The 17,068-nt window shown below is 36.7% G+C and overlaps 1 protein-coding gene across 1 annotated transcript in view; it reads right to left on the bottom strand.

Annotated features, from left to right (window-relative positions):
• The window catches only part of FBN2 (fibrillin 2), a 173,808-nt gene that overhangs the window by 66,787 nt on the left and 89,953 nt on the right, over nucleotides 1–17,068 (bottom strand). The window contains exons 19-23 of the mRNA XM_075019653.1: nucleotides 14,943–15,068; nucleotides 8,170–8,289; nucleotides 3,071–3,208; nucleotides 1,768–1,818; nucleotides 1,154–1,279 (exon numbers count right to left, since the gene is read on the bottom strand). Coding sequence (XP_074875754.1) covers nucleotides 1,154–1,279; nucleotides 1,768–1,818; nucleotides 3,071–3,208; nucleotides 8,170–8,289; nucleotides 14,943–15,068 — 561 coding nt within the window. The remainder of the gene's footprint in view (nucleotides 1–1,153; nucleotides 1,280–1,767; nucleotides 1,819–3,070; nucleotides 3,209–8,169; nucleotides 8,290–14,942; nucleotides 15,069–17,068) is intronic.

Below are 17,068 nucleotides of genomic sequence, written 5' to 3'. Positions count from 1 at the left end.
CACAAACATAACAGGTACATGCATGTGGGCAGACTTGGTTGTTAACTGTTTCTTTTTTCTGAGACATTTATACTGATTGTACACATCCACTTCTTTTAAAAATTCTGCTTATTTTAAAAAATATCTCTAGAACTACGTTCACATTGAAAAACCCCACAACCTGGTAACTGTTTGTATCAGCTACTAGTAAGGCATAGTGCAGTTAAAGCAAAAGTGTTCGCTTAAATTTGAATCTGCTTGAGGAAAGAGAACACTGTTGAAATAAAAAAATGAAGGATAGAGTAGGAAAATCCTTGACATAAGGCAAGGGCTAGATTTTTTTTTTCTTGTTTTACTGCACTGTTTTTTTAAAAGAAATCAATGCTGTCAGGAATCATATTTTTATGGTCCTTAGAAATGGTTAGAAAAATTAATATGGATTCCAAAATCCATTCTAAACATCCAGTACCCTGACTTTATCTTTTTTTCATCTTTGACCATTGATTTCTAAAGATGCAGATTAATAACGCTTACTACACTTGCTACAGAATACTTCTGTTTTCTTGAACTTACACAGGGGTTCAGTATTTTTTATACCTGAAGTCTTTCTTAGAGAAATGTATGTCTTCACAGACATCATGTTTTGTCAGTAGAAGACACTAATCTGTGCAAGAAAGATAAGTCTTATTTTTATCTACGCTCATTTTGATTATTCTCAGACAGACCAATTTGCATCAGCATATCCATGCTACAAGGTAGTATCTGAGTTTCACAAAATGACTAGATAGCAATAGAGAAGAGCACCATTCACATTGCATTACAAGCTGCTGGGTGGCCAGCTGATTGCTTATCATCTAGCTCCCAGCAAGTCAGACATTTCTGTTTGTGAATGGAGTCAAAGAAGGACAGCACTCTAGCAAAACCTATTGATTGCACTGTAGGCAAAACAAGTCTTAACACAAACTTTCATATTCCCCCAATGGATTAACAGCTCTTCCCTGAACTGGCACAGGCATTTGATATCTAAGCAGCCATAACCTAAAACACACGCTTAACAAACTGCTTTTGGAGGAATTCAGAAACAGACCAAACATCCTTTCACAGCCCTTTGAGAATAATTTTGGGCAACTGTTGGACACAGCTAAAAAGCTGGCAGAGTTGAGTGTGCTCTTACCTAAACACACTCGTCCTGTTCCATCCAGTGTCAGTCCTTCAGGGCACTCACAGTGAAATGAGCCTCTGCTGTTAACACAACGCCCATTGGGACAAACCCCCGGGAAAACATCACACTCATTTACATCTGTCGGGGAAACAAAGAGTTGAGTTATATGCTAACTCAAAGGAGACAACTACAGCTTTGTTGAGAATTTCAGCTACATGAAAGAAAGCAAGAGGCTTTCATTCATACTGTATTAGGGTCTGAACACTGTTCTGAACAAGCATGTGGCTCAGTCTCAAGGAATTCTTGCAAGATCTTCAAGTCATAGGGCACTAAGATGCCACATTCTCTTCTCTAAGAGAAGATGATGGATTATGGATGAGAGAAAGGAAAAACTGAAGGGATTAAACGTATTTTGAAGGAGCATTTTCATTCCATGCTCTTTGTATCATTTTGATATTCTCCAACAAACAGTGTAACATAACACTTAACAGTCAGTAACTGCGAAGGCATTCATCTAAGGTCAATATGATTATGCCTGACACAAACAACCGCATAATAATTCCTCTTTTATCTCATTTTCAAAGGAAAAAAACCCTGACATCTTGAGTAAGAAGCAAAAATTTCACCTTCACAGGTAACACCCTTCACTCTGGCAAATCCTCTTGAGCAAGCTGTGTCTGGAATCAAGCCAAAAAGATGTATCACTGATTTAGAATGACAGAAATACAGGACTAAATAATTTAAAAGTAAAATGTATCTTCAGAAGTCTCTAATAATTTGACTGTATGAGGTGGTGAGTGCTCTAGCCTCAATCAAGAAAAGTAATGGCTCATACATGTTACTTAAAACAAGTGAATAGTTGAGGAAATTAAATCTTAGGCAGTTACTCTTTCATGTGCTTTCCTTAATGGAGACCAGAATGCTCAGCATCTAATCATACCAGTCTCTGTACTCAGATGTAGCTGAAAGGTAAATTTCCTGTAAAGTTGCATGAAGATTTAAAGCTTTAGTGATGCCAGTTATCACTAAAAGCTTTTTTTGCACTGCAGCTTAATAAAGGATCTGAGCAATGACATCATTTTAGGATACGCATGTAAAATGTAGCATGATGTAGTGATATGAAAGCTTGCTGAAACATAACTAGTTAAAGAATAGGAAATTAAATGGCCAAATGTACCCAGTCTGAGCTCATTAGCTCTCTAGATTGATTAATATTTGATTAGCTTTACCAGTTTAACCTGACCGTGCCGCTTCCTGGATTCTAAAGTAGTATCTTTGCTTGATGCTGCATTACACAGTTAAGAGCTCTGTTGGATGTTGTTTGCACTGTGCTTGTTAGATGGGATACATGTACCACAGTTACTGTTCCAATTAAAAATAAAAGGCTAAATCATCCTGACACTGGTTCAGCTGCAAGTGGCATTATTCAAACCTTATGGGGAGAACGTGGCCCAGTTTTTTTTCCACAAACTAGAGCACACAGTTAGCATTCCTGCTTCCAACTTCTAGACCTAGCCCTGTAATCTAATAGTAGTATTATTCTGTAATCAATAATTGTACATAAGCTATGTGTTTGAAAACAGCTGGAAGAAGTGTTAACAGCCCACAACATAAAAAGCCCTCAAGACTTTCACCAGATATTTCACTTTATTACTGTAGTCCTTACTTCCCTACCCCAATGTGCAGTCCCTGTGGAGATGAAACATCTGTAATTATTACAAGATTTATTCACACGTTATTTCCTGGTGACTTCAAAGCTACTAGAATGATCTCTGATGGTGGAGATTACACATGATGCTAAATAAGACAACTTCATTTCATAGGCTTTTTGTGTTGTCTGTTTGTTTGTTTTCTATAAAGAAAATTATGAGAATCTATCTGGTGGTACTTCCTCTCTTCTCCGAAAAGAAGCAGGATATGAGAGCATACCTAATTCACATCGCTCACATGGGCTGCCCCAAGCTGCTCCTAAGGTGGCACAGCATTCAGATTTCAGTGTAGCGCCATTGATGTTGACTTCACAGCGACTGTCTTGGATGTTAAGCCAGCAAGTCCCCTTCAGGCTATCTGCAGCGGAATAGAAAACAATATGGAACTGTCACAGCAAAAGAGCTGACATGCCATGTTCATGCCATCAGTACACAGAGTACCAAGGGAGTGCAGGTTCTCTTTTAAAAGAACACCTTCCATCAGAGTCATTTTGTACACATCTTAGTTTAGAAGTGGTGGAAAGGAATAGCACTATCACTAAAAGTGAGCCACAGAGCACACTGCTTGAGGCATTTTATAGTCCAGGTCCCACAGCTAGCAGAAGTTCTCCAGATACTACAGTGGATTTATTTATTTATTTATTTAATCTAGTGACTGATCAGTCTAAAATACACAAGTTACAACAAAAACAGAGATCACAACCTGGGACTCCCCCTTCCAGCTGACTGCCTAAACCACTGGGTTATGAAATCCATGTGCTCTTGCCTCCCTTTCAGTCAGCGAACCTTCAAGGTTGTCAGGAAGGAAAAAAGATAAAAATGTGGAGGATAGGGGTGTGCTATATTCTTTTAGGGGTCTGGTTCTGCTGGTGCATTAGCTATGCTTTGAGCACGCTTGTTAGGTTACACTCCACTCTGCTCCTGAGGGCTCAGTCCCAGCACACCCAGCTCCTGAATCACAAATTGGCTTGCCAGGCTGGGAAACCAGACCAGCTCAGGGCAAACCAATTCCACTAAGTGCCCAGCCACGTCAGGCAGCACCCACTGACTGCTGCCCAGGCTAGATAGCCACTGAGCAGAGGGGAGATCTTCAGCGTTGCCTCTGCTGCCTGAAATCCTCTGAAATTCTCCTTTAGGTAGCCAAATCTTCAAGTCTTAAAAGTCAGTGCCCAAGCTGTTTTTTAAAATGTCAGTTAGATTCTAAATCACTTTTGTACTCTAGAGGATGTACCTACACCACCTTTGCTCAGTACCTTTACAATGTTACACTCAAAACGGTATAAAATTTCTTGAAGCAGAGAACAATCTTTGTGATCAGATAGCAAAAGCAGTCTGTAAAGACTTAGCCCAGGTTGTGAGGTCAGTCTGGGTAGAGTTTAAATGCATGTGCATACTCAGAGTTCAAAGCTATATAAGTGGCCCAGACAAATTTAATGAGATGACTAATGAAAGAAGATTTGGCTTTAAGACTTACATATATTATATTTATAAAAAGCCAGACCATCTATTAGGTGCTGTTGATCAGTATTGCTAATACCTCATGTTTAGGAGCAGTGTGCTTCAGATAGAATCATTCCATCTTACTTTTTTCATACAACTTCAACTTTACTACAGAATTGTCATGTTATAAAATTATGTAGACCACAGAGAGCACAACCCTTCTTTGGCTAAAGTAACAGGAAAAAAATAGGCCCAAGAATGTGAGTGGAATCAGCCCTAGAAACTGGGCAACATACTTCATTAACAGTTAAGTTTAAAAGAGTTGTATTACTTAGGTTAATGTTGGTCTCAAGCATGTGGGGCAGAACACCACACTTAAACAAGAGCACAAACCAACAAGGAGTATAGACAAGTGGAAAAGGCATCTTTTCCACACCTTGATCAGCCTTTAGCTAACAGTTAAGACTTAGGTTAACATAACAAGATCAAAGGCAAAACGTGGACAGTCATTAGCTGGGTCGGCTCTTAGCTAGTCATGGGATGGTTGGGCATGTCCATGGTCATCATACATCCCAAATTCAGGGACAAACATGAGAAGAGAATATAGGTTCTTTAGCTGCTCTTTTACGCCACATCCAGCTTGCCGCCCACATGTTGATGTCTCTGCTTTATGTTATCAAAATGCAAATGCTTCCGCTGCTTTATTCACTAGAAGTTTCTTGAGCTCAATATTATTTATTTTTAGTAGCCAACTTTACAGGATGGAAAAATCGAAGTACTATCTCAAAAATGATTTAAACTGTACTAATTAGCAGGTGACTTTCCTCACACCAGCTGCATCTACATTATCCTGCCAAAGTCTGCTTGTTTTATCTTTTTCAGGCCATGAGTTAATTTCTTTTATTCTACATTATCTTTCTTGTCCAGACGAAATCTACAATGGGCAGTAACTGACATTTGCTTTGGTGAAGAAGTTATTATCCAGCATCAAAGCATTCTTTCTGTTGCTTGCATCTCTTTGATTCTGACTTGAAGAAGAATATATGCATATTACAGGCAGATGGCAGCCTATTTATTGTACACTGTATGAATTCCACAAATCTTGACTAAAACACGCACAAAAAGCATATATTAAGTGCATATTTCAAAAAGTACAAATGGCAGTATCTCTACCGTATGAGCAATTCCCAAAATAGCAATGCAACACTTGTACATCCAACAGATGTATTTCAAAAACAATTCCACTTTTTTCTGCTAAGAGTACAGCCTCAATATTGCAAATGCTGTCAGTGGGCAAGCAAAATAAATGCAAAACATTTTTGCTGAATGCTTCTATTGTAACTGCTGAACTAACAGTCCTTATTTGCTAGAGATTTGAGCTTAAATTTGAGTGCAAATATTGTGACTTGAATTCTGACTGTAATTTGAACAAGTCATTTTTTCTCTACCCAGGAAAGGTCACAGAAAGAGGCAAACAGCTCGCACCTATGCTCAATTTCTACAGGAAATATGGATGCAAATGCTTCAAGCCACCTGGTTCTTCAGCCTTGAGGCTGAGCAGACTGAGCAAAGGAACCAGAGGAACTGACAGATTGAAGTCTTCTGTCCACAAACTCAGTAAAGAACACACATCAGCCATACAGCTTCTCCATATAAGATCAGTCTAACATGCTGTATAAGACCTGAGTCCACAAAACAGTGAAAATCAGCAATAAGGCCAAGTAGCAACAAACACATTGGAGCAATAAATTGTAAAAATAAAATTAAAAGTAATATTATGTTAATCCTTTCTTATTCTAATGTTTTTGTAAAAAAAAAAAGTGCCATTTTTAGAGCTCAGTAACTTTAATCATCATCATGAAAGAAATAAGGAAAAACTTACTCTTATAATGTAGGATTGATTCTGGTCCTGACATGAGAGCAAATTTGAAATTAAAGAAAAACTAGAGAGGGGTCAGAATCAGACATTACCTCACTTTGATCATTCTTATAAAGAATACAACACATTCCAAAACCACAACACTATTTTAGCCATACATTTATGTTTTGCCATATGCTTTTCATATCTGATGCTACAGGAATGCTCTACAGCAGCAATTAGGTAAAAAACATTAGGGCAAAAACATTCAAGATACAAGTCTTTCACTGCAGTGTTAATGGTAAAAAACAACTTGCTCTACCATCCAGATTTGAAATGCCATACATTCGACAAGAGCATCTCCAAGTTTTTCACACAGTAAACTACCTGTAACTTCCAACCCCTTACTCACTTTTCAACAGTCCAGTCTGCCCGCCTCTCATAACTACCAGTGATGAGAAAATTTTGGTCAACACAAAAAATGAATGATTAGGCTCACAGTATATAGGTGGCTCCTATCCTTCACTTTTTATCTGACTGTTCAGGGTGGGTTTTTTGTTTATGTTTTATGTTACTTATCACTAATATTGAGGCCAAGTGGCACCTCACACTGTAAATATTTCAATGGAAACCATTTGCAGAGTAAATCCAGAACATTGTTATAATTAGGCCCTTAGTGAACTTGTAGCACCTTTGGATGTGAGAACACAACATGATTAAAACAAGCAGTACAAAAAAGCATAGGTCAGTGTGGTCATATAAAGAAATTAGCACAATGTAAAGAAGAACAAAAACAATACTAAACTTTAATGGCCAGTGATGCTACAAGGAAATGTAAGAGAAGGCTTAGGCACACCTAAAAAACACTTTAAGGCATAGACAGACTCCATCATTAAATGGAAACTTGAACTTTGCATTCAATTTCCTATCTTAAGAAAATCTTGGCAAGACAAGAAAGTTGAACCAAGACCACCAGACAAATCCATCCTAAAATAAAAGGAACATTTAAAATTAGCATCTTCTAGTTATTAATGACACTCTAATTTATCCCACATATCCTACAATGACTTCAATTATGTTACACAAATAAGATGAAACAACGGCAGCTTGTGATCACCTGAGAAGTACAGATGTCTCCAATCCTTTGAGTTTTCTTGGAAAGGCAAGAAAAAAACCATTAATAAATGGCTTCCAAAGATAATGTCAGTGACATCTTGCAGACAACTGCTGCTGCTAGCTGCAATAAAATCTGTGCAGTGCTCTGCTTTTTTTCAATGCAACAGAATCCTCAAAGGATGCTAACATTATTTTTTTTTTATACATATATGTATTTTGTGTGTGTATATATATAAAAGCAAGACAATACTCATGTGTCTGCTCCAGGGACAAGGATCCTTACAAACTCCTATCTGCCTTACTCACCTTTACCAGCTTCCTACAAAAGAGATCAAGTATGAGATCGTGCTATAACGCAAAAGCCATTAACTCTTCCTTATAGCTAGGAAAGTCAGTCTTCACAGTTTATCAAGAATGGCCTGAACCCTAGTAGCCATGTGCTTTCCTATCACTATTTGAGTAGATGTTAATCCAGTTTTACTTGTTTTCTTGTCTCAGATTTAAAAGACGCCAAGGAACTGAGTAGGCATTTCTGCTTTACAGTTTCTCAACTACCAGACTAATCACTTATAGCTTTCGTCATATTCACATCTCCCAAAGGACAAGATAATTCCTATTAATAATAAAACATCCCCACTCTCTCCCACCAATCTATACCTCCATTTCATCGCTTTCATCATAGTTTGGACATCCTCATGAATTATGTTTCTCTCAGTTTGTTCCTGCTCCCATGGAAGCAATCAAATTAGTATGTGTTTGTTTGGTCTTACCTACAGAACTATACATACTGTCTGCTATCATGAGGAAATTACGCAAATACATTATTTCCTTGCTTAATTAATAAATATGATCAATGTTTTTCAAGTTAGTAAGAAAAAGGGCAAATAACAGGAGGAAATACCCACCAATACATATCAGTCCTGTAGAGTCCAACTTGCTGCCAGGTGAACATTCACAATTGAAAGATCCAAGATTGTTCCTGCAGGCACCATTGACACACGGGCTGCTTTCACATTCATTTATATCTATAATCCAGAAACAAAAGACACTGTTAGAACTATGATGTGCTTCTGGAAAATATTATACAGTACAAATGCTGCTGTGGACCATGATTTGCCAAGACTGCCTGGTATATTTGCCTGCCCTGCCCATGACATTCAAAAGACATAGGGACAGGCAGGTAGCATGTATGTGCATGTATATAGGAGCACATATTTTGAAAGTGTTAATTAAATGGCTCTTTTCTACAAAGATAGTAATTTCCAACAACTTGGACTATAAAGTTTTTCAGCATCAATTATAACTGTCCCGTGAGAAAACAAACCTCTTTTTTCAGAGAATGCAATGCATTCCCAGCCACAACATGCAGTGCACAAACAAAGGCCTTATTGTTTCTGTCACTTAGGGCTCGGTGAGGCTTTGGAATAATTAAGAAAGCCCTGTCAGAAGCAAAATATTACAATGCTGGCTGCGATTCTCTAGTTCAGAAAAGCATTCAAGAAATAGGAGTTGAAACTGGAATACCGTAAATGGTACTGCCCTCTAGCCCCTAACTCCTATTTATTACCCCTGTGAGTTTTTTAAGCCTGTTCACATGTAAGAATAGGACCCCTGCAGACAGTATTATTTGCTGATTTTTTTTTGAAGTGAAATCCATTTTAAGATTAAACCAATACTAGCAAATTCTTTCAAAGAACAACTGCAGATGCATATCCACCATTTCTCCCTGAACTCAACCAATTTCATTTTTTGATTTGGGTTCTGAATCAAACCATACGTTCTAATACAACCAGACTGTTCCTTTGGTGGGCCAGAAATAAAACTGTTTAGTGTTTGCTTATGTTTGCTAGTAGTGCTTGAGGAATAATGTCACATGCATAAACTAAAATAGCCTGATTTGGGCATTTTGGACACTAAAATACTTGCTTTGTTTTGGGTCAGAGGGATCTTTGATCAGTCTCTGCATTTATGTCTTTGCTTTTATGCAGATATGATTCTTTGTCCAGTTATTTGCAAGTGCTCTTCCCTGCTTTTAGGTACGATGAAACTTCAGAGAAGTTCCCATGAGAGGCCAGGCATAATCTGTGCCACGGAATCTTCAGGGCTTTTGGACACTAAAAATAGTCTCCACTGAGCACATGCAAAATGAGACTTACAACTTGGCCAAATCTAAGCACGTTTTCAGAGTAAAGAGGCACGATCCTGACACAAAAAGTACTCAAGAAATTTCAAGCTGCAACAGCATAGAGGAGCAAAAGCTTTCTAAAGGAAAGGTCACAAGGTTTGCATGTTTCTAAATACAGAAATCAACATTTTCCTGGAAATGAACAAGAAGTTTTGTCTGAATTTTTTAAAGGCAAAATTAAAGTCTAGTCTGACTCAGACACACAGTGAAGAAAATTACAGGTCAAGTGCTTGGAGTCTGCTGAAGGTATTTATAGCTGAAAACAGGTGATTTTCATGTAAGGAGTCACATGGGTTTAACAGCTGGCAACCCAACCACACACAGGTCTGCACATACACAACCAACATGCAAGACAAAATACTATAATAAGCAGATAGTTGCCACTATTCAAAACATCACTTCAATCATATTCAGAATATAAAAAAATGCATGAAACTTAAAATGCTTCACATTTATTGATGTAATATCAGGTAATCATGCCTATCTTTAATTCTCCCTGATACTTAGCAAGTTAGGTTTACAATCAATTTTCTTTTAGGAAAACACATCTTGTATTTTGGGTTTTCAGAGTTAACAAGAAACCCAAACCTAACAAAAAATAGTTGAGGCCACACCTGGAAGTCAGTGTCCCCAAAACTACAACCAAAGGTAAGTCAGTAAGTGGAGATGGAGAGGTGAAAGAATTGAAAGTTCAACACCTTATGAAGAGTGAAGCAGCTCTCTTGATTTCATGGGCTATGTGCTTCACTCTCTGCCCAGACAGTGAAAGGAGAGAAAAAGACTCAAATTGAACACACGGGTGAGCAAAAATGGGGAAGAACAGAAAGATGATACACCATTGTCAGACCTGACCACCTTCTAGACAGGGAGAACTGCCTGTTCATTTCAAGCCGAAGTTGGAAAACCTAGTCTAAACCCTCACTCAAATTTGCATCAAACATGTTCCCGGCAAAACAGCTGACTCAATCTGCCAGGTTGCTGCTGTCCACAGGGGACATTCCCCTTTCACCCTTCCTCCTCCTTTTTCTCCCAGTCTCAGTTTCTACCCTTCACAAGTGCCAGTGCCAGCTCCTCACTGATCCCACAGACAAATTGTCACTTTCCATCTTCTGGGATGAGAATGGCAGAGGTTGATTGCCAAGACCAGGGGTGAGGGAAGATGTATCACGGAACCTGACTCTTCCTCATTTTGCTTTGCCCTGGTGCAGGTGAAGGAATACTCATCCCATTTTCCTCTATGGATTAGAAAGAGGGACAGCAGCTTTTGCTGAGGATTAGGGTATGCATATCTGGAGGCATCAACTTCTTTTTGTTTCTAAAACAGTCTTGTGACTATGCTCTAGGCCTCTAACCCCGAGAAAACCAGTATGTTACCTTATGCATTTGACATATTTCAGCACTACACTAGGAAAAAAAGAAGAAAAAGAAACAAACAAAAAAAGAAACAAAACACAAACCCAATGCTTTTGAGTATCACAGGTTTGTGATATTGCATTGACAACTCCCCAAAACCACTGTTCAGTAAAAAAAAAAAAAATAAAGGATGAATGCACTTCAGCATTAGTGCTCTGCTGAATCAGGAGAAAAAGTATCATATACACAACCTAAACAAACTCCAAAAATTGTTGCCATACACTGTCGTACAATAATATTAAATGGTAATTTTAACAAGAGTGAGCAAGAAACCAAATTGATTTTAATAATGTTTTATATTTTAAAATAAAAGCCACTATGTATGAAAATATTTATCAGGTTTTTCTTTATAAAATGTTTTTTTCTTAAGTGAAGTGAGTATATATTGTAAATGTCAAGAGAAACAAAAATTGAAACAGTCCACTGCACATTCCTGGAAATGAACTTCAAAGCACATCTGGCTTACGTTTAACTAGTTATGTCACTGGAAACACAATCTAAACCACAGAGCTTGTTGTAAAAATCTCAACTTTCACAGACTCTGGTGCCTCAAACAACTCACCCACTCCCCAGAACAAATTGATAAAAAATTTCAATTGAACTATAAATGAAAATAATGAAGGGTTTTGTTGTTTCTTCACAGTTACTAATGAGAGTTACGCTAATTAAAAATATACTGGTGAGTAATAAGCATCAGAGCATTTTCAGAGCACAAAACAAAGCTTCTGGCTACAGAACTCTTTTTACAACTAGTGAACTTGTAACTCCAAACCGAATTACGTAGTGTTCCTTTGAAAACAGAATTTGGACAGAAAGAGATGGATTTATTCCTCTATGCCAACCCACTCAACATTAGAAAAAAAAATTTAATAGGTTTTATAAACATTTTTATGCCAACCCCCTCCTGAACAGCTTTTTTACCTGATCAGCTAAATTTAAATGTCTATCTAACTATGAGATTCAAGATTAAGATGAAGACTCATGACCTATGTAAGTTAATGTAGATAACAATATTCAAAGAAACTGAAAAACCCTTCCAATTATGCTGTACAGACAATAAAAAATTAGAAGTATTTTAGGGTGATTACACTAAACTATGTTCAGAAAGGAAATACCCTTAAAAATCTGCAGTTTTAGTTAATGATCAGTTTTTTGTTGGTTTTTTTTTTTCTAAATGAGAAAACGGGATTTTTTTCTTCCATTAACAAAAAGTTTTATTACTTTAAGTATTATTGCAGCATTCATGTCCAATCAAAAGCTGATTGCTCAGAGTTCATCAGACATACAGGATTATGAAATACAGTTAGGTGAAGCACAGCCACTGTATTTCTACAAAGACAGTAAAATTGCCTCCTTTTCAGTAATAAGCTGATGACCACCATGAAAGGGAGATGAGACAGGGACAGATCTATCCTTTTTTAGAATCTTTTGGAATATCAAATAATACTCTTTCCTTAGCCTTTGCAGGAGCCAAAGTACAAACATTGCAAGCATGTACAGATGCATGTTCTTTTACAAATATCTGAAAAAAAATGTTAAAAAACTGAGAGTAATGCATTAATTAAAATCTCACCAAACCCACCAGACAAAAACCCAAATGGCCTTACTTAATGAGCTAGAATGATCATCTCAGTAATTCACAATAGAATAGATTTTAATTTATATAATAACCTGCTTAAATAAGGTGTGTGTGCATTTTCTACCTCATGCTCGGGTTGGCTCGAGTTGTGAACTATCTCAGTTTCTGTATTACTAGATGACTGTCAGAGGCACTATAACATGTTAGTTTGAAAAAATCATGCTGGTTCTTTATTCATGTTTTTAGGATTGATTAATAAACTGATAATTTGGGGAAAGCAGCTAATTCCCTTGGACAAAATGTAAAAGTGGTCACATTCCTTAGAAAAATGCAGTAAGGTGCCATTAAGAGGGGACATGGTACCATTTGGATTTCTGCTAGTATCTTCTCTTCATATACTTTCCTGTAAATTCTATTTTACCTTAACTGTAACTTTTTTTTTGATACTATGGTTTTGCAGTCAATATCAGCTGGCAATGCTATCTAAAAAGTTACCCTCTCCTCAATGAACTATTAATTCAAATGAACTAGTAAATTCACTTCCACTGCAGAATAACTCTCCCTCATGCTCTTCTCCATTCACACCCCGCCTCAGAAAAATACTACGAGAAGGGACTCCCAGATTTGGTTCACTATATCATGATCCCCAAACTTCTTCTAGCACAAGAGAAAACACATTGCAATGATGATAAGGATGTCCAGAAGACAGAAAAGATCATTTTTTTCCTAAGGCTGTGGAACCACGAAACCACTTTTTCGTTGTTGTCAAATCCTTATTTTGAGCCTTTATATTAGTATTACTATATTATTACCATTGAAAAACAAATTTATGTTTTATATTTGAAAATCTAGATACACTTTAGTTCAATAATTATGGCTAGGTTGTTTGCATTCTGGAATCTTATTCGTCTACCTTTTGGTCAGTATTATGCTCCGAAGTTTATGGCCTTTTCATCTTGGTAATTAACATCTCTCTTTACCATACTATTCCTCTTTTTCTGTCTAGAAGATTCCTTAAGAAACATGCACATTAAGGGCACATGGTAAGCTATTTTCACCTGAAAATTATGGATACATACTAGGCATTGAGACAACTTAGCAGAGAAAGCACTATAAATCCATGGGGGTGTGATAGAAGAAAAGCCCTACTCTGAACAAGTGCTACTAATTTGTAACATACAGGGAGAACAGAAGTTTTAATATTTAAGTGACCTCTGAAAAACATATGTACTAAAACACAAAGGAACATAACTTCTTTTGAACAGAAGGGGTGAAGAGGTGAATGATTTGATACTGCCAGAATTTAAACCATTTCATGAGATGTTTTGAATGTAAACACATGTTCACTTTCCAAACAGTTGGAGACATTCAAAACACTATTGCCCCCTCCATGTTGCTTACTTCCACTCCTCTTCTGAACGCTGGCAAAGAGCACGTGAGTGCTCCTCACCTGCTTAAGTGCAAAGTTAGCCCATTCAGCATATGCTGCTAACAAAATGGTGTAAGTTACCCTGACTAACCCTACACAGCATGAATGGTTTATAGAGTGCTTCCACTTCCCTTTCCATATGTTTGTTTAACTGTATGGCAGTAACTTCTGTCTGATCAGTAATAACAAGCAGCTGAGGACAATGTCTTCTACTTCAGACAAATCTGGACAATGACATTGGTTCACATAATAGGTGTTCCATAACAAAGGATTATAGCTTCCCCATCGCCCACTCAAATGCAAGACTATTTACTATAAAAACTTTCTAATGATAACAAACATTGAGATTTACAGATCATGGAACCAAATAAAAAATAATGCAAAAGACCAGTAAAATTCTACTACTCTGAATACTAATTAAAAATTGAGACAAAAGCTAATGCTTCTATTTTGACTTTTTTTGTACAGCCTTAGGTTTTTTTAATAATTAAAACTTCTCATTAGTTTCTGCTATGTAACATTTTCATTGCTCTAACATCTGTGTTCATTAGTAATATAAGAAAGCGACTGTGATTATACTGTAAAAATACAGGACAATTTTAGTATCAACAGGCAGTAATATCCAGATCCTAGAATTCAAACATCACATAAAGCATCACAAATACCTGAATTTGATCTAGAATTAACTATGGCCACAGACTGAAGGGAGAAAAAGAAGAGACTCTGTGATCAAAATAGATACATTTCCCTAAATGACAGACTAGGTGTCCCTGCTACATGATCAAAGGCAAGCATATATTTGCCTTTATTCCAGCTTAAAAATGTTTTATCTAAGGAAAGTGAAATATTTTCATACAAAAATTAACTGATTTCTTTGAAAGAAATTCAATGGCAGGACCCAACACACTAAAAATAATTGCAGAGAAATTACAAGAGGAATGCAATGATTTATGCAATATCTTAGCTCTGTCCTTCCCTCTGGTATTTGTCACCACCCTGAATCTTTTGTGATCATTTAGCTTTAATGTTACATAGTAAGCAATAAAATTAACACAGCTTGCAGATTTTTCACCTTCACATGTGTCTGTCTCAGTGCTGAACACATAACCCTTTGGACAAGTGCAGCTGTAACTTCCAGGGGTGTTTCGACAGTGCCCATTATCACACAGCAGCCCGTTCATTGAACATTCATCAATGTCTGCAAAAAGATGAGTTAAACACACCAATGAGTGCAAATGCCATGAGATGCCTTCACCTCCACAAGTAGCCCCTGTTGCTTTCTACGGCAACCAGGATATCAAGCACACCGAATAGGAAAAACCCACAAATTAACACTACTCCCTGAACTCCTCTTACACTAACTGCAAATAATGCTAATAAAAAGCCATCAATCTTCCTCATTGCCCTATTGTTTATTTTTAAAAAGAATAAAAAATTACAATTTTAAGCTACTTTCCTCTAATGCCCATCATATATCACAAATACTTAAGCTTATAGAAGAATACTGACAGGATAGGCTGTAATAAACCTGACTCTTCATCCTGCTTCAGGGTGCCTCCTATATTTTGACTGCTTGATCTCCCAAACTTAACACTGCAACTGAAATCTTAAATCAACTAGATTTTTTAGAGAGTTTAAGTTTAAAAATAAAGAATAAACCCAAGAATGCATTATAATTACAATCTGGAGGCTTCTGGTTTCCCAACTACATTAGATTTTGCAAGCTATGCTTATAAATTCCTTTAGGATTCAGACAAAAAAGTCTAAATTTCCCTAGACTATTAATCGAGATTTAAGTTTGGCAGATGTAAAGAAGCTCTTCTAAACTAACCTGTCCTTAATCTAACCTCATCTGATTTTAATGAAGTAAAGGAGATTTGGAATTTGATGTTTTCAAAAGCAATAGAGTTTAATTTTGAGCTTGTTGTTACAATCCTTTAACTCAAACTAGAAGTGTTATGAAAGTATTATTTCCTTAGAATCTCACAGAATAACTTCAGATTTGGACTGTCATCTATTGTGATATGCACTGTAAAAACAGACTGATATAGCTCATGCTGTAAAAGCACTTAAAACTGACAAGAATACTGTCTGCATTTGTCCGATGACCACTTTTTATTTCCTAGCAGCTCATAATCTGTATCACTAATTAAAGCATTTCAACCCTTTGAATGTTCATAATTAAATTCTTTTGTGCAAAAATTCTCCTATCTATGAATAAATGCATCCTCACAGTCAGTATGCTGTATTTTTATTTAAATAATTAAACACACATATACCTATACTAGCATTTACATAATCCCAAGTGTAACTAGATAAATAAAATCCCTTGCCATAAAATCCATTTGGAAAACAAATATTATATGAAGTACCTTTAAAGAAACACCAATAGTTTTATGCAGCAGTGCCCTTCCTGCCAAAAGGTCATATTTAGGGCCTTTAGAAGGTAACTAGCTGTAAAATTCCTTAAGTCAAGCAGATGAAAAGAAACACTTTGTGTTTGCTTTGCATCACTAGGTAGGAATGTTTGGTATTAAAATTATACCACAGTTATACAGTCCAGGTTTTCCCTACCAAAAATGGTGGGGTTTTGTTGACCACAAATACCAATGATAGGTCAGTAAACCTTTAAGTACAGAGAGCAATAATTCCCCAAAATAAACACATCAGATGGTAAGACAATACTTAAGACTTTCTAATGCTTTCAGATAGCTTTCTATTAGCTTTTAATACAAACAAACTTCAGTTTTCTGTTTAAAATTACAGGACTATTAACATGACTATAAGCGATAATATTGCACAATGTACCTGTGGTATAATACACTTTTTTTGGATGTATGAATTCCCTAAAGAAAAAAAAATACTGAATTTCATGTATGACCATGAATAAATAAATAAATAAAATTAATTGGACTAAGTGTGAAACTTATAATACAGGTATCTTCTGTTGGGTATTCATAAACACTTGCAAAATGTATATCTAGACACTGCAACAACAGTCTGGTATAAACCCAAACCAAACTACAAATGACAATTAGAAGTTCCTGAAGTGAATCATTCCTGTATACTGGTGACCTGAAATTCTGGAGAATAAAAAACCAGCTGTTACACTTGAGCGCACTGTTCAGAGGTGATTTGTGAAATCCTAAGAGTGGGTCATTGCTTCCTTCACAAGCTGAAGCTTTCAGAAATTAGAGG

Source organism: Buteo buteo, chromosome Z (genome assembly GCF_964188355.1).
Source record: "Buteo buteo chromosome Z, bButBut1.hap1.1, whole genome shotgun sequence".
Taxonomy (NCBI): Eukaryota; Metazoa; Chordata; class Aves; order Accipitriformes; family Accipitridae; genus Buteo; species Buteo buteo.
Note: the sequence above shows the minus strand (reverse complement) of the source record. Positions and strands in the feature narration are given on the sequence as shown.